The sequence below is a fragment of the Talpa europaea genome (genome assembly GCF_964194135.1).
Source record: "Talpa europaea genome assembly, chromosome: 3".
NCBI lineage: Eukaryota > Metazoa > Chordata > Mammalia > Eulipotyphla > Talpidae > Talpa > Talpa europaea.
The window spans coordinates 26,194,496-26,213,010 of NC_140069.1; the positions used below are offsets into that span (position 1 = coordinate 26,194,496).

The window sequence follows — 18,515 nt, forward strand, 5'->3', positions numbered from 1 at the left end:
GGGGGGGGCCGCTCGCTGAATCAGGTGGCGGCGGGGGTTCCCTCAGGCCGGGCCGCGGAACACGCGCCGGGGATTGTGTACACGCTCCACTGACACAAGCTTCACGCTGCCGGGCAGCCGCTGATCACGCGTGGCCCCGCCAGCCCATTGGCCCGCACCTCACACACCTTTGCTGCTGATTGGCCCGCCGCAGGCTCCGCCCCCGCCCCCGCCCGCGGCGCGGAGCAGGCGGAGCGGCTACCTGAATGGGGAGGGGGCAGACGGCGCGCGGCGCGGCGGTGGCTGGAGCGGCGTCGAGTGTCTCCGGGCGCCCGTCTGTGCCCCGCAGCCCAGACGCCCAGCAGCCAGGCAGCTCGCCGCCGGCCCCGGCAGCCAGCCATGCTCAACTTCGGTGCTTCTCTCCAGCCGACTGCAGTAAGTCACCTGGGGATGCCCCTGCCCTTCCCAGCCTCGCCGCGCCCGAGGGGCCGGCGGGGGCGCGGGTCCGCACCCCTGACATCTGCCGCGCTCGGGAACGGGCTGCCGCGGAGTGTCGGGGGGCGGGGGGCTCCTGGCTGCAGCCTGGGCGCGGGTGAGGGCGCGTGTGCGCGACGCGGGGCAGCGGAGGCCGGCCGGGACCTGGAGGCGGGGAGCGGGGTTGCGCACGCTGCGGCGGGCAGCGGAGCGGGGGCCCCGCGGGAGGCTCGAGGCCATCGGGCCGGGCTGGCCGGGGGCGGGGAGGGGGCTGCGCTGCCCCGGCGGCGTGGATGGGGCCGGCGGGCGGCACGAGGCGGCCGCCCTGCACCTGGCGCGAGGGAGATGCCCCGTCGGGATCGGGAGTGCCACCCGGGGCGCGAGGGCCGCTCGAGCGCCTTCGAGGGGCGGGGTGCCCAGAGGGGAGCAGAGGGTCCCTCCCGGGTCGGAGCCGGGCGGGCGGCGCGGCGGCTCCGTGCGCGCCGGGGAGGGGCGTCCTGCGTGGGCGCGGGGACGGCGCGCGGGCCGCGGGCTGCGGGGCGGGGGAGGGAAGTTGCGCCCGGGCGTCGGGAGGGGACTCCCCATCCCGCGGGGGCAGGTGGCCGCCTCCCGGGGCGCCTCGGCGGGGGGGGGGAGCCGCCTCGGCGTGGAGTGGAGTGGGGCGCGGGGCCCGGCGGCTGGGCGGCGAGGGCGGGAGGCGCGAGACGCGGGGGCCGCGTGTCGAGGCGGGGCGTGGGGCCGCGCGTCTGGAGCCGGGGCTGTGGGGGCTGCACGTCTGGGAACGTGGAGACGCGCGCCCGGCGGGGGCCGGAGCTGCCGGAAGCGGCGGGAGGGGGCGCCGCGTCTGCCGGGAGCCTCGGGGTGGTCTGAGGTCCCGCGGGCGGCGTGGGCGGGAAGCGCCGCGGGCTGGGCCGGCCCCCGGGGGTGGCGGCCGGCGGGAGGGCGGGGGCCGGGTTTCCGCGGGCGCCCGGCCCCTCCTCCGGCAGCTGAGGCGGGGGCCGGGGGCGGGTGCGCCCGGGGAGCTGCTCGTCCCCGAGTGACCCAGCCCCGGCCGCGCCAGGGGCGGGCGCGAGGCCCGGCCCCGCGGTCGGTTCCTAAGGGAACGGCGGCTCGCGGGGAGCTGGAAGGGGCGGGCGCTCCCGGGGCCCGGGCGCCCCCGCCCCGCCCCTCCTCTCCCCGCCCCTCCCCGCCCCTCCCGCGGGCCCCGGCGCGCACCGCCGGGCGGTTGGCGGGGTTGGCGGCGCCGCCCGCGGCCCCTCCCCCGGCCGGCGCGAGGGCGGGGACCCGCGGGCTCAGGAAGTAGGTGAAAGGTGACGGCGCGGCAATTCCCAGTTCACGTTTCCTGCGCCGCCCGAGCAGCCGCTGATCACGCTTTGTTCACATGCCTCGCCCCCTCCGCCTCCACGCCCCCGCCCTGCCCGCCAGCCAATCGGGGCGCGGGCCGCCCGGCCGGCCGGCCAATGGCGGGGGCCGGGCGCGGGGACGTGCGAGCGGCGAGGAATGTTCCCAGTGAGTCACCCGCGAGCCTCATTGAGGTTAGGGCGGCCCCGTCCGGCGCGCCCCGCCAGCGAGGAACTCCCCCGCCGCCCGCCCCCGCCCCCGCCCCCCTCTGCACCCCCCGCCCCTGCCTCCCCCCGCGCTTCCCCTTCCTGCCTCGCGCCCCGCTCCCTTTCCTCCCCTCCCAGCCGCCCTTCCTGCCCCGCCGGGCTCGCGCCTCCCGGCCCCGCCGCCGCCTGGCGTTTCTCTCGCTGCCTTTCTTTGCACGGGCGTCTCGGGGAGGCTTTTACACACGCGCGCTTACATAAAGGCGCGCGATTATGCAATTGCATTGTTATCGGCGTTGCGAGAGCAATGGCTCCTTTTCTTAGCGTTTCTACACTAGGGGGTTTTGCAGTTTTTAAAAACGGGCGTTGAGCATAATACCTGGGAACGTGAAGAACGTTATTTTTGCACAATGTTGCCTGAAAGCATGGAATTGCATCGATGGAAAATGGGAGAAATAACGGCTAGTTCCATTTTAAGTGCAGTTTAAGGAACTTGAGTGTGAAGCTTTAAATAATTGCCAGTTGTGCAAACACAAAGCAAGGGCTGTTATTTTTGTCATGAAGCATTTCTTTTTTAAAAAAAGAAAATTACGCTTTTGACTCACACAGACTCCTTAGAGTCAGGGTTATTTCTACTTGCAGGTAGAATGTTCAGTTTTCTGATTATCCATCCTGATTGTTACATTTCTGGGTCAAAATTATGCAGCAAAGACCTGTATTAGACAGATACAGTGAAAAAATAAATTTTACATTTCAAATAAGCTAATAGACTAAAGAGCTAATATTAAAAGTGCAGTGACTTTGCTATGAGGCAAACCATGTTAACGGACCAGGTCTGTCCACTATACTTTGTGGTTTTGAAAAAAGAACATTTTGAGAGCCTTCACCTAATTAAAATTTGTTCCCAGTTGACTCTTCCAGAAAGACTCTAAAGCATTTTATTTTCAAGTCAAGCTCTTCTCTTTTCTGGATCACAAATCTTTGGTAACTTTGGCCTTGGTGCCCCTTTGTGGTAATAAGATGTTCTATTTCATAAGACTTATCAATGTAAGGGGAAGAATGAGGAAGATCTTTAACAGCATTATAACCTTCAGAGTAGGGGTGAGAGAGAAAGTGTTTCAAATTTTAAGTTGAAAGTTGTGGTATCCTTTCATGGTATCTGGATGTCATGTATATATACTCTCTTTCTTTGATAGGAGGAAAGAATGGAAATGATTTCTGAAAGATCAAAAGAGTGTGTGTACTCCTGGAACAAAACTGCAGAGAAAAGTGATTTTGAAGCTGTAGAAGCACTTATGTCAATGAGCTGCAGTTGGAAGTCAGATTTTAAGAAATACATTGAAAACAGACCTGTTACTCCGGTGTCTGATATGTCAGAGGAGGAGAATCTGCTTCCTGGTACACCGGATTTTCATTCGATCCCAGCATTTGTAAGTGTTTTTGTTTTTAAGGTGACTATAAATGATAAAAAATTTTATTTACAATAGTGAACTCTTAATTTCTCATGCTGTTCCCTGTATTTCTCTTTGTAGTGTCTGACTCCACCTTACAGTCCTTCTGATTTTGAACCCTCTCAAATGTCAAATTTGATGGCACCAGCGCCATCTACCGGACACTTCAAATCTTTCTCAGATACTGCCAAACCTCACATTGCTGCACCTCTAAAAGAGGAAGATAAGAACTCTATACCGGCCCCCAAGCTCCCCAAAGCTCAGGCAACGAGTGTGATTCGTCATACAGCTGATGCTCAGCTGTGTAACCACCGCTCCTGCCCCGTGAAAGCAGCCAGCATCCTCAACTATCAGGACAATTCTTTCAGAAGAAGAACCCACCTAAATGTTGAGGCTACAAGAAAAAACATACCTTGTGCAGCTGTGTCACCAAATAGATCCAAATGTGAGAGAAACACAGTAGCAGATGTTGATGAGAAAGCAAGTGCTGCACTTTATGATTTTTCTGGGAATTCTTCAGAGACAGTCATCTGTAGATCTCAGCCAGCCCCTGTGTCCCCACAACAAAAGTCTGTGTTGGTCTCTCCACCTGCAGTATCAACTGGGGGAGTGCCACCTATGCCCGTCATCTGCCAGATGGTTCCCCTCCCTGCAAACAACCCTGTTGTGACAACAGTTGTTCCCAGCACTCCACCCAGTCAACCTCCAGCTGTCTGCCCTCCTGTTGTGTTCATGGGCACTCAGGTGCCCAAAGGTGCTGTCATGTTTGTTGTACCCCAGCCTGTTGTTCAGAACCCAAAACCTCCAGTAGTGAGCCCGAATGGCACCAGACTCTCTCCCATTGCCCCTGCTCCTGGGTTTTCCCCTTCAGCAGCAAAAGTCACTCCTCAGATTGACTCATCAAGGATAAGAAGTCACATCTGTAGCCACCCAGGATGTGGCAAGACATACTTTAAAAGTTCTCATCTGAAGGCCCACATGAGAACGCATACAGGTACAAACCTTTTCTTTATGTCTTAGAAACGTAAAGTTGTTTTTGGTAGTGATACCAATATAAACCAGGCACGTTAAGGAAGAACTTGCTTTCTAGCCAATTCAGTGGGCGATGTTTTTCAGTACAAGGTTTTTAAAAGGTTTCATCAACATGTTTTTGTTTTGATTTCTCAGAGAATCTTTAAATATCTGAGTAGTTACTTGATTAAAGTATCTTCAAAATCTTTGTATCATAATGGATGTAAGAAAGCCTTGTATTTGGCTTCTTTTATAAGAGTAAGATTATAAATGTGATAGAAAGTTGGAAATGGAAGTGATACTTGTCTAATGGTCATTTGATAGTTTCGCAACTTTAAAGTGTTTCTTAAGATATAGTTGAATTTAGTAAACTAAAAGTTGTTTTTATTAAATGCATCATAATGATGATCTGAATTTCTTTGCTCTAGGAGAAAAGCCTTTTAGCTGTAGCTGGAAAGGTTGTGAAAGGAGGTTTGCCCGTTCAGATGAACTCTCCAGACATCGAAGAACCCACACGGGTGAGAAGAAATTTGCCTGTCCCATGTGTGACCGGCGTTTCATGAGGAGTGACCATTTGACCAAGCATGCCCGGCGCCATCTGTCAGCCAAGAAACTGCCAAACTGGCAGATGGAAGTGAGCAAGTTAAACGACATTGCCCTACCTCCAACCCCTGCTCCCACACAGTGACATATAGGAAGGTGAAGAATCAGAACTAACTTTGGTCACAGCCAGGAACCAGTGGTTGATATAAAAATTGCTGCCACTGCAGGTTTGTGGCCCTCCAGTGCGGGCTGAAAGCAGAAGCCCCACAGCCTGGGGAGAAGGCCCAGCCTGGGTTATATGACAAGAAGTGCTGCAGTCACAGGCAGGTCACAGAGTGGCAGGATTCATTTCTTATCACATAAGAGAGATGAGAGCTTTTATTCCTTTAAATATGTTTTGAAGGTTTCAGATAAGGTCAACACAGGTAGCACAGATTTTGAATTTGTGTGCACAATTTGTTACTTTCACCTTTATACTTGAGACCAGCTTTCCAATGTGACTCTTCTAAAGCATTGGTTTCAAGAGTATAGAGACTGGAAATAAGCATTACGGTACAGAGATGGAGATATAAGATCGGTTTGCATTACGATTATTGTCATCTTTTCCTAGAGTTATCTTGTTTACTATTCCTAGTCTTTCCAGTCAACTTCATGGATATAGTTGTTAAAATATAGTTAGAACTAGCATTTTTACACTATTTCTGACATTTGGAATTGAGCAGCTGTATATTGCTAAAGAGGATCCAAAAGAATTGGATTCCTCATTAATTTAATTGCTTTGAAGTGTAGCTATAATTTTTTGCATTTTTGTTTTTGAAAGTTTAACAAATGACCATATCTCGGCATTTTATCACGCTTTGAACTTTAGTTTGCTTGCAGTTTCCTTCTGTAGATTTAAAAGTTGTATACAAATGTGTTTTCTATAGACTCTAAGATACACTGCACTTTGTTTAGGAAAAAATTCAAAGATGAAAATATATATTGTAAAGAAGGGATATCAAGAATTTAGGTAACTCCTTGAAAAAGATGGCTTATGTCATCAGTAAAGTACCCTTATGTTATGAGGATATAATGTGTGCTTTATTGAACTAGGAAGTTAGCGATCATTATTCACAAGTGGACAAATGTCCTGTTAAAACGGAGTTTTGTGGAATTAGGTGGGTAGAAAATAATTAGAACATTCACTTTTGTTAACAGTATTTGTTAATGTTCTGTTGTGTAGTGAATGATATACACAGTGGTAAAACAAAAACAAATTGTTTAAAATACATAGTGAAAAATGTCACCATCTTTTCATTTAATATTTTTCTCTATATTGGATATAGATTCTGCCATCAAAACTTGGACCCTGGGAAAACAAAAGAATTTCCTTTTAATTAAAAAAAATCCTTGTGATTTACAATTTGCACAATATTTCTTTTGTTGTACTTTATATCTTGTTTACAATAAAGAATTTCCTTTGATATATAGCTGGGTGGTTGCATTTGTTGAAATCCATTCTTGAACCTTCACATCGATCACACTAACCTTGTTGATTACTTCTGGTTCTGTCCAAGGGCTTGTTCTCTGAATTTCTCTAAGGATCTCATTCAAATTTAGAACTGGAGTGTATCTTTAATATGAATAAATGCTGAGTAAGCAAAATGAGGCTAGGTATCTCTGTTAAAGTGTGGGTAGTCTACCCATTCTAAGAAACCAGTAAAATTTAATTCTTAAACATTCGTGTACATGGGTTAAAATACAGATCTGGCTCTCAGCAAAACCTTGTTAAACAGCTCTAAGTTAAAGGGAACACCACAGTGAATAATTACAAGCAATGAGACTGCTGTGGCAAATGAAAATAAGCCTGACCTATTAGAGAGTAAATTACCTCTAGAAGTTAATTTACCTCCGATCATTAAGTGGTACCTTAAATGCAATAAACATTGGTACTTAAGCTGCATGAAAGGTAATCTGCCTCTGAAATGTTTGCTGGTCACTCATGCGTAGAATGAACTAGGAGCTGTAAATGCTACTTGGTGTACAGAGTGTACTTTTAGAGATTGATATTTTAGTTTGTTCTGAAATTCCTCTGCAACCATGTGCAAACATCCCCCACAGTGTGCAACTTAACCACTGACCTAGAGTGACTCAGTGATAAACATGCATGGTGAGAGGGATGATGTGCTTACTTGGTATCAATCGTGGGATAGACATTCCGAATCATCTGCACCTGTTGATGCTTCTTGGAAACTTGACTGCCTAAGTATACAGATGCTGGAGAGAAGCCTTGCCATTCAGCCTCTGCTGGGACGAGCCTAACTCCCCTAGAGAGTTTTTCTTGGCAGGGTCTTTAGAAGTGGTAATAGGGAAGATGACTGAGTATTCCCGGCTGTGTCAATGCCCAGGCCCTTGTAACAATGGAAATAAGCCACCTTTGGTGGGTGCCTGATGCTTTTCCTTAGAACTATTGTAAATCATGTCGTCTGAATTGAGTAGTCCCTCTTATCCATGATTTTGCTTTCTGTGCTTTAGATTATGTGGAAAGTTCCACAAATAAATAATTCCTAAGATTTAAATTGCATACCACAGACAGCGTCATAAAATCCCGCACGCTTTTGCTCTGTCCCGCCCAGGATGTGATCATCCCTTTAACCAACCTATCCACATTGTGTGGCTTCTGTCCTTAACCGTCTCAGTTACCAGATGCTGTCAAGAGTATAGCGGTGCTTGTGTTCAAGTAACCCTTATTTTACTTAATAATGGCTCCAAAGCATAGGAATAGTGATGCTGGCAATTAGTATATGCCAAAGAGTAGCCACAAAGTGCTTCCTTTAAGTGAAACGCCGAACCTTCTCAACTTATTAAGGAAAGGACTGCAAATGTATGCAGAGGTAGCTAAAATCTGTGCTAAGAGAGTCTCCTATGTGTGAAATTGTGAAGAAGGAAAAAAGGCGCTGGTTTTGTTGCTGCACCTCAAACTGAAAGTTACCCCCACAGTGTGTCGAAGTGTATCATCTCACATCACAGGAAGAAAGGTGAGTACAGAACAGGAAGACACTTAGAGGGCATGCATTCACATGACTTTCATCACTGTGTGTTATAATTGTTCTTCATTAGTTGTTAATCTCTGTGCTTAATTTATAAATTAAACTTTTTATAGATAGGTGTGTAAGAGCAGTATTGCAGTGCCAGGAAGGTCACAGGGCAGGATCTCTATGACTCTATGCAGACCGGTAAAGGAGAGTCCTGGAGCCCTCAGCTTTTTCAGGCTTTTATGGAGTTTACCAGGTACCCAGCAGGCAGGGGTGCTGGAGAGGGGGCGAGCAGTGGTGGTTAGAAGGCTGGCAGGCCTCCCAGCCCCCGGCGAATCTTCACTCAGCTCTCCGGCGTTCTCTCATGGTCTTGTTCTCTCTCTTCTACTCTTTGTCTCTCGTTCTCTTCTGCTTTCTTGCTTATCCTCCTGGTTCCATTCCTCTCATAAGCCAGTCTCAGCCCAGGTGTACCCACCTATGCATGCCCACACCCTACTCCAGGTTTCCGGCATCAGGCATGCATTTAATCTAATGGTGGGAGGGCGGAAAAACCTGATACTTTTTACTTACCCTACAAATATATATAGGGTTTGATACTTTCTGCAATTTCAGACATAAGGGCATCTTGGAATCTATCTGCCTTGGATAAGGAGGAACTTCTGTGTTATAGTGGGGCTGAATGTTGATGCAGGCTCTGATCTTGATAGAAACATTGCACCCACCAAAAAAAAGTTGCCCCAAAGTACATTGATAGCATATTAGGATAATGTAGTATTACTGTAGCCTCAGCACTTCAGTTTTGATTGTTCTTGTCTGACATATATTAAATTGTACTATGTGAAACTGCTGATACTCAGTTGCCTTCACAGTTATTTTCCATGGATAGAAAACTGCAAAAATAGGAGTTCCCATATACCCTTCATTGAGCTTCCCCCTCTGATAATATCTTTCATAGCCGTAGAACATGTATCGAAACTAAGAAATTAGCCTTATAATACTATTAACTAAAGTACAGATTGTATTTAGGTTTCACTAGTTTTTCTACTAATGTCTTTTTTCCCCCTATGGTAGGACCTAGTCCAGAGTCTCAAACTGTATTTAGTTGTCAGTTTCCATAGTCCCCTTCAGCCTCTGGTCTCCCTCAGTTTTCTCTTATCCTTAGAACAGTACTTGTAGATTTCTTGTAGAATGGCTCTCAATCTGGATTCGTCCGGTGCTTTTTTCATGATTAGTTTGAGGTTACATATTACTTGGGAAAAGAGCAAAATAATAATGTCCTCCGTGCATTATATCAAGGATTACGTGATACCATTCTCTGCTGCTGGTGATGTTAACCAACATCCCTTGGCTAAGGCAATGTCTGCTAAAATTTTCCACTGTAAACTATTTTTATCATTTAAATATTTGGAGGGAGATACTTTAAGATGATGCAAATAACCTGTTTCTGCTTAAACTTTTGCCTAATCATTTTCCTATTCATTATTAATTGGAACTCTGTAAGAAAGAGTTGTTGCCTCTCCCCCATTTATTAACTTACTCAGTTCTTTGTGTTCATATGAACTTAGGGATTTTTATGTCATGCCTTGCATTTTAAGACAATACTTATTTATGACTCAATTGTTCCAAGTTGGCCCTCATTAACTCTTGAACTATTCAATCATTTTTGATCGACAAAGATGGAAATTTTATATGGTTCAACATATCATTTTTTACTGGAATGAGACCTATTTGATATTAGTAATTTGACTTTTAAAAGCTTTTCTCCATCTGCATTGCCACCCCCCAATCCTGCTTCTCTCACTTAAACAACTGCAGCTGCTCCTAACTCGTTTCCCTACCATCCATTCTCCTCACCATAGAAACTTTTGAAAATGCAAATCTGACCATGTATAGCTTCTGCCCTTAGTAACCACCTCAGTTATCAGACTGTCAGTCTGTGCTTGTGTTCAAGTAACCCTTATTTTATTTAATAAAATGTTAATGAAGTAAAATAATTTACTTAATCTGTTTAAGACATTTCAAAAACTTCCCAAAACTCTCAGGATAAAGTCTTAATTTTTTTTTCATGGTCTGGAATAATGCTGTCTAATAGAAATACAGTATGAGTCACACATGTAATTTGAAATTTTCTAGTATTTACATCAAAAACCTAAAAAAAAAAACCCTAGTTTTAATACTTTAAATTAACTGTATCATAAATAAAATTATCCCAGTATATAATATAAAATATAATATAAAAATTTTAATGAGATAAATCACATGTTTTTGTGCTAGTCTTCAAAATTGACCATAGTCAATATGCTTATAGCCCATCTAACTGGGACTAGCCACATTTCAAGTGCCCGAAACGCACGTGTGTGGCAAGTAACTAATATAATGTACTGGGCCGATCTAGAAGGCCCTGTTCCATTAGGTTTCTACCAACCCCCCCACACTACTTTCCTCCTTTATATGGTGTCCAGGCACTGAAACTTCATATATGCTACTTTTAAATATATATATTTATTTTTAAAGATTTATTTATACATACAAGAACTGGGGTACAGGCCAGATGTGTGGGAGGGTGAGACGATTCACCAGAGACAGAGTGGGGAATAGAACTGGCAGACTGACTGAAATACACTGCTGAGGGAGCAACAGGCGAGACAGGTCTGCTGCGCCATGTGGGTATCTCCCTAGTTGGTGGGATTGAACCCGCACTGCAGAGGCTGCAGACAGCTTCATAACACTGTGATCAACCGACTGTGTATATGCTACTTTTTCTGGAAGTTTTCCCCTGCCCTTATTACCCTTGACATTTCCACTTTCATCATAATCATTGCCCCTTATTAAAATTGCTTGTCTGTCTTTTTCCCCATGACTCTAAAACAGCAAGAGGGCAAAGGCCTGTGGGTCTTGCTAATGCTGTTATCATCAGCATCTAGCACAGTGCCTGACACATAGCAAGAGATCACTCTTAGGTTTGTCACACTGCAAATTGAACCAAGAGGAGATCTGTGTGACTTGTGGGAGGGAGAGTAATTAGGAAGTTGTCACCTGACACACAGGTTTCACACAAAGGTGATGAAAAGCTGAAGACCGCCTTTTTTCTTATTCCCCTCCATCTATGCTGGTACTGGCAGGACCGTTTACTATACCTTCCAATCTCTTCAAGAGTCTCATGGCATTTAGTTTCTATTGACTGCATTTTCAACAGGGCAGGGAAGAAATCTGATCAAGATAGACCAAGGCTATCGCTGTGGTCTAATTTCTCAGCTTGGAGTGGCTGAGAAAATTTGTTCCCCTGGCTCTCACCCCACCCTTTCTCTTTGGAGACAGTCAGAATGAGATAGGGACATAAACAGGGGCTTTTATCAGGGGCACTGAGCAGTTGGCAAAGCCTTGGAAGGAGGAGAAATCTTTTGGGAGATAAGTAACCTAAGGGAAGCATCTTTTCTAGAGATGTCCCACTGGTTTTGTTCTGGCAATGTAATCCAGTCCTGACGTTTTTCTGACCAATTTAAGACCAGCTTGAAAAATGGCTTTGTGTTGATAAGAGAAATACAACTGCCTCTAACTAGCTACAGTGGTAACTGAACCCTGGAGATGTCAGGGAGAGTACACTGATAAAGTAAAAAGACCTGGTATATTAAGATTCTCCAGAGAAGAACCAATGGGAGATTATATATATTTAATGAGGAGCTGGTTCATGTGATTATGGAGGCTAATAAATCCCAAGATCTGCAGTTGGCAAACTGGAAAGCTAGGAGAGCCAATTGTAGCCCAAATATAGGCCCAAGACTCTCAGGAAGAGCTGATATTTCAGTGTTAGTCTGAAGACAAGAAAAAACTGTTCCAGCTTGGAAGCAATCAAGTAGGAGGTCCCCCTTACCAGGCTTTTTGTTCTACTCAGGCCTTCACAGGATCAGATGAGGCCCACCCTCATTAGGGAAGGCAATCTGCTTTACTCAGTTTACCATGTCAAATGTTAATCTAATCCAGAAACATCCTCACAGACACACCCAAATTATGTCCCAGTCAAGTTGACACATAAAATTGATTGTTATTCCTGGACCTTAGTCCTGGCTACCATGATGACGAGTTTATTCCTTGGGAAAGTTGTTGGTCATTCTGGGTCTCAGCATCTGTCTTAAGAACAAGACTGAACACAGTTGCCTTATTCAGCATCTAGAGATAAAAACTCAAATAAGGTTATGCACACAAAAACTCTTGGAAGGTATAATATATTCTACACTTGTTGGCATTGCTGTAGCACCATGTCTGGGAACATGTGCATGACAGTGACTGGATTACAATGTCCATCAGGAGTGGCCACCGACTGAAAAGGGAAGCCACTTAGATTCAGGGTGATTGGAGAATTTTGATATTTGAGGCCCCCACACTTGTACCTACATATCTAATTATTTGGGTGACCCATTTATACTATTACTACAGTGGGGCCAGGAAGGAAAGCATGAAACATAAAGTCATGGCCTTTGACAGAGCATAGCTAAAGCATGGATGCTCATCAAGGACACTCATCATTTGATTATGAAGCACAAATTTGGGCAGTGATCACGGAAGTGTCCAATGTATGTACTGACTGAGCGTATCAGTTTACAGAGTGTGCTTTGTTCTCCTTGCAATGACCCTGCTTAAGTGAAATCTCAAATTCTGACTTTCATTAATTCATAACAAAGGACACAGTATCTGATATTCTATCAAGCATGATCTTAAAATACTACACAGAGTTCAAGGAACAGAACTTGGGGGGATGAGGGTCAACATGAGAGACAAAAACATCTTTTCACCCAGGAAATTATCAGGTCACACTGGTGCTGGGTCTGCTGCAAAAATGTGGCCATCTCATACTAACACACAGAATTCCAAAGAAGCATACTTCTCTCATCTTTGGCTTATTGTTCTAATAGAAAGAATAAAGCTAAATGGGGTTTTGTAAGGGAGATCTGTTGTTTTAAGTTTGGCCCTGCCAGTTGGCATCCTTATCTTCACAGAGATTCAGAAATTCATGGCTTTCTACTATGGCTGCCAACAATCCCAGTTTGATCTTGATCAACCAGTTTGGCAGTAGGTTGCTAAAAGGGGGAGGAAATACCCCAAAGTTTAATAAGGAATTATCTGATCTTTGCTTTTCTTGGAATAATTTAATGCTAAGTTTTGCCACTGGTCAGAGGAGATACAGTCTTGGTTTGGAGAAAGCGGTCTGAGATTGTGGGGAGAAAGAGGGAAGTTAAGAAATAATGAAGGGATGACTAAGTGGTAGGCTTTGGTAAAAGCAGTTTTCTATTTCTCTGATTAGATTATCTGAACCTTGAATATCTGTTTCTGAAAGGCACCCTTGTAGTCTACACAGTCTTGTTGAAAGATAAATGGAAATATTGTCCAGTCATTACCACTTGACTAAGTAAAACAGTGTGTCCTTGTAAGAAGAAATTTCTCCTGGGTCCATGGAGTCCAGGTGTTGATATCAGTTCTGAACTATCTCTATGATATAAACAATTTAACCACTTCATGACTCTGTTTCACATAAGATGGGGATTATATTGCTTCTCTGACCTGCTTGTCAAGATAAAATTTGATTTGAAACTGTGAAAATGAAAGCAAATAAATGCTCAGTGGGTATCGCATTACCTGTAGTGGCCCCGCATTGTCACAACTCAGAACACAGAAAAGGCCCCTACATCTGGTCTCAGCGAGGAATTGTCACACACAGTTTGATCCTTGGTAGGAGGGATTCTACAGGCTCACAATTTGTTTACCTTTCTGGAGGCTAAAATTCCAAAAAGGTTTTTGCAGGGCTGATTGCTTCTGAGGACCCCTCGTTTGTTTGTAGATGGCCATCTTCTCCCTTGGTCTTCACCTGGTCTTTTCTGTATGTCTGTCTGTGTCCTAATCTCATCTTTTCAGGACACCGGTTATATTGGATTAGGGCCCACTTCCATGACCTCGTTTTACCTTAATTAACTCCTTAAAATATAGTCACATTCTGGATACTGGGGATTAGGACTTCAACATAATAATTTTGAAGGGACACAATTCAACCCCTAACATTGGTCAAGATATGTCCACTTTGATTGTTCCAACTTAATACACTAATTTTCTGAACTTGCTTTAAATTCCTATTTCTGTTATCTATGCCCCAGTCTCCTGAATCCTGTCTGGGCATAAAAGTCATCAATAACATTTGGGATATCTGCCTTAAGTGACCAAAAAAGAGGGTCCTGATGGAGGGCTTTAGAGACATAGTTTTTGGAGTTGTACATGTGCTGTTTGATTACAGGCTGTGGAACTAGAAAGGCCCCTGAGATCCTGACTGTTCCATGAAATGCTCTTAATACTGGATCTATAGGCTGCTCCTTTGCCCCAGACCTGGTGTTTGGGTGAAGAAGTGTTTACCCTTTTTTTTCTGAGTCTGAATGCTGGGGGATAGTTTGGTTTTGTTTTCTGACTCTCTCTGGCAGCTATGTAGTCAATCTATTCAATGGGGTGAGTGTGCTTGTGCTGGAACCACCCTGCCTCTCTTGGCCAGTGTGCAGGCACCGTGGGTGGCCTCAGCAGTGGCCACCAGTCTCTGTGGGAGAGACTTGGAGCAAAAACTTGGCCCTGGCTCCTCTGCTCTGGTTTGGCCTGCTTAGCTCTGCATCTGCTTGGTGGCCACAGTTGGGACAGAGACACCAGGGTGGAACTGCTTCAGATCAAGCTGGCCCTAGGAGCCTCAGCCCATCCCAGGCTAAATGCCCAAGGAATCCTCAGCCAGCTGGATGGCCAGGTTGAGTCTTAAGGTTCTATTCTCCTCTGCTTAGTAAGATGGAAACAAACTGTTGCCACCCAGGGTTCAAACCACTGACTCCCCCTCTGGCTTCACCTTGGGTATACTATTTAACTTCTTTGAGCCACATTTTTCTCATGTGTAAAACAGACATGATAGTAATACCGCAAACAATGTGCTTTAAGGGCAAGTGGACATGATGTGTTTGACCCAGGAGATGCTTGGAAAATACTGACATTGTGATCTTTCCCATCTCTCTCCCCACTGCAGCAGACACTGCCTGTGCTGGTTTAAGTTCACAGTTACTCCTCTTGTCTAGAAATATCTTTCCTCTCCACTGTAATGTACAGACTTTGTTCACTATTATATAATAACTATTATTAATATATATTTTTATATTATGTATATTCACACATATCATATGTGTGTATTATTACCTATATAAAATACACTTGTCTCCCTGGAGTCATGTAGAATGACTGCATTCGTTTGCCATGGCTCCTATAACAAAGTTCCGCAGACTGGGTGCCTTCACCAAAAAAAATGACTGGCTTCTCCTTCTCGGTTCTGGAGTCCAGATGTCTGAGATCAAGATGTTGGAGGGGCTGGTTCCACCGAGACCTGTGAAAAACTGCTCCAGGCCTCGCCCCCAGCTTCTGGAGTTTCGGTGACCACCTTTGACTTTCTTAGCTTGTAGAAGGCTCACCCAAATCTCTGCCTGCATCTTCATGTGGAGTTCTCCCTGAATGCAAGTGCTGTGTCCAAATTTCCCCTTTTTATAAGGGCATCAGCCATACTGGATTAGGGCCCCTAATATGCTTATCATAACTAATCACAGTGCAATTAGTTGAAATCCAATAAGGTCATTATAAAGTACTGGAGGTTGGGATTTTAATATATAAATGTTGGGGGCGGGGGTGGCGAGCACACTGTGACCCACAACGGGGTCTACTTTTTAAACACTGAGTTTCCTCTCCAGGATTCCCAGTGCCAGCCCCTGGGCAGCAGGAACCCTGTCTGCTTTCCTCTCCTGGGGCCCACCCATCCCCGCTCATTTTGGTCTGTCTGCAGACTGGGACCCTGGGTCTCTACTTTCCTCCTTTGCTGTCCTAAGAAAAACCCACAGGGTAGACTTTTCATGCAACTGAGAACAGCGAAATGGGTAAATACTAACAAATCAAGAAGGCTTGAGCCCATGGGATAGCCAGGGATTCTCAAGAAAGGCCTCTGGGTCCGTGTGCTCCTGACCTCTAGTCTCTCATCCCTGGGAAGGAGGTAGCACATAGTGGGGGGTCGGGGTGGGAGTTGACACTCTGCAAACCACACTTCCTACCTTGAGATTCCTTTGAAAGAGTGAGTCCAGGGTCTCCAACCCAAATCTCTTTAGGAAGGGCTGGGCAGATCCTATAAAGGAGCTGAGCCTCACCTGTAGGAAAGGAGCAGAGAGGCCGATACCAGTGTTGCCTTCAGGATGGCAGTTTTGCCAAATAGTCTGATTATTCAAAGAAGCTGGAAATCTAGATATTTTAAACATTTTTTAAATTGTGGTAAAATACATGAAATTTTTACCATTTTAAGTAACTTCAGAGTGGAGGGGTGTTGTGTGAGAGAGAGAAAGAAATTGAGTTAGAGAGAGAGATCTGTTATGTGAAGAGCATTAATATTGAGTTTTGTTTTTCCTTGGCCACATGAATGTTTAATTGTGGTCTCACTCTGTGCCAGAGTTAGAGTTCTAACCTTGGGTTAGAGTTCTAAAACAGACCTCCAGAAACACTACTGAGAGTCCTGTCATCATCCAGAGTGGGGTTCACACATCTCTGGGCCCCTATTCCAGCAGCACCCGCTCCTGTTGTCTTCTGTGAACTAGGATGCTGGGGGCAGGGGGTGTAAGAGATCCTGTCCCTGCGGCCAAGGTGCTGGGGCTGCAGTGGACCAGTGCTAGCTGAGCCTCCCGGACAGGTTTACACGGCTGAGCTCCTTGGCAGGTGCCACTCAGTGCGCCTGACAAATGTGGAGGCCAAGGGAGCCCTGGGCGGGCAGCCTGGCTGGCAGCTCCAATCAAAGCTCCCTACCCATCCTCCTAAGCTTCTTTCTTTCTCTGGTCTCTTTCTCAGAGAGAGCCTGCCTGCCCTCCCCGCCTCGCCTGCCATCCCTGGAGTCACTGCATGCTTCCGTCAGGAGGGACAGGAATGGGGAACTCCCCTTGGACTCACTGTCCTTCCCACTATCAGTCAGCTGGCAAGGTGGGGTGGTGAAAACCCTCCAGGGGGTGACTGAGTGCAGACTGGGCCCCTGGCCTCCAGTTTTGTTTTGCTTTGAGGAAGTAGGGTCTGGTTCTCAGCTTCCTGGTTCTGACAACAGGACTTTCTCAGTGTATTCCCAAGGATGCGGCATCAGGGACATGCTGGTCATTGCACAGGGCAGCTGTGCCACCCCCCTGGTGGGGTATTAGTCCAGACAGTTTTGGCAGCCTTAACAGATACATTTGGTAAAGACGACATTAGAGAACAGTAATCTCTACATTTGCTGAATAATTGAGAATGAAGGTTCTCAAAAATGAGCCACCTCTTTTCTACTTGCCATAAGTTGGGGAACTTTCCGCTTTGAAGGGTAGGAGGGATGACTGTGTTCACCAAAGGATCTGCAAACTGACAGATTATTGTCGAGAATAGTCCTCAGCCTGGCTTCACATTCTCTTGTTTTACACTCCCACTGAGTTTTATTTTTTTACTTTTTTTTCCTCTTCTTTCCCTTTTAAAATTTTTTTCTTTCTATCTTTTTAGCCATATTTTCAATCAGGTCGATCTGTGTAGCTGTTAATATGCAATATTTTAAGACTGCTATGTTTACTCATCACTGTATAGACCATTATGAGGATTAAGATTTTTGTAATAAAGAAATCGGAGTACACCTCAGTTGAAACCAGACTGCCAGCCATATTTTATCTATGGCAAAATTGCCTTATGTCCCATTAGTTATGCTGTGAAACTGCTGGCAGCAAAGAACTTAAAGATGAAACTAACTAGAACTGGGTACAAAGAGATGTGTCCAAGATGTCAGCCACATCATTATTCAAAAAGGCAAATGTTGAAACAATCTAAATTTTTTTTGTCAGTCAGGTTTTTTTGTTACCAACAGCACAAAGTCTAATTTAAAGAAAGATAAATAGGAATGCATGAAAGGACAGTGGCCAACTCACAGAATTTCTAGGAAAACCAGAGAGTTAGGCTTGGAGGAGCCAGAAACAACACTTGGACTGAGGTCCCCGCTGCACGCCTGGGCACACAGTACAGCTCAGGCTGTTCACACCACAGCAGTCAAATGGTGGGTGGGGTTCTAGGATCTTTAGGAACCCGACGAACTTTAAGAACCTGATTAACCCCACCCCCACACACACCCGTCCGCCTCCTCACTCTCATGCACTGGAAGCCTGGAGAACCCTGTTTCTTCATGTTGCAATAAGCTACAGATTCCAAGCAGGGACAAATTGGTCTCATTGGCAAATCCTAGGGCACCTGCCCACACTCTATAGCTGCCAGGGGGCCTAAAAAAGCGAATTTTATTTCCAATTTTTCTTGAGGGGAGGCAAGTTCAGTTTCATGAGTGAAGGGAGTCTCTAAACATAGGTTCAAGTACAAAGTGTGCTAAATGGTCCCCCAAAACAATGGCTATCCACTGCAGTGTTAGCCAAGTAGATTAATCAGGACCTAACAGCATGTCCAAAGGATGT

General features: G+C 46.2%; 1 protein-coding gene across 1 annotated transcript; it reads left to right on the plus strand.

Annotated features, from left to right (window-relative positions):
• Positions 1-245: 245 nt before the first annotated feature.
• On the plus strand, positions 246-5,147 carry KLF10 (KLF transcription factor 10; the record flags this gene model as incomplete). The annotated part of the gene is made up of 4 exons (XM_084229840.1): positions 246-414; positions 3,194-3,427; positions 3,530-4,442; positions 4,888-5,147. Exons 1-4 carry the CDS (start codon positions 379-381, stop codon positions 5,145-5,147), a joined length of 1,443 nt encoding a protein of 480 aa, XP_084085966.1. The 5' UTR covers positions 246-378.
• Positions 5,148-18,515: the final 13,368 nt, after the last annotated feature.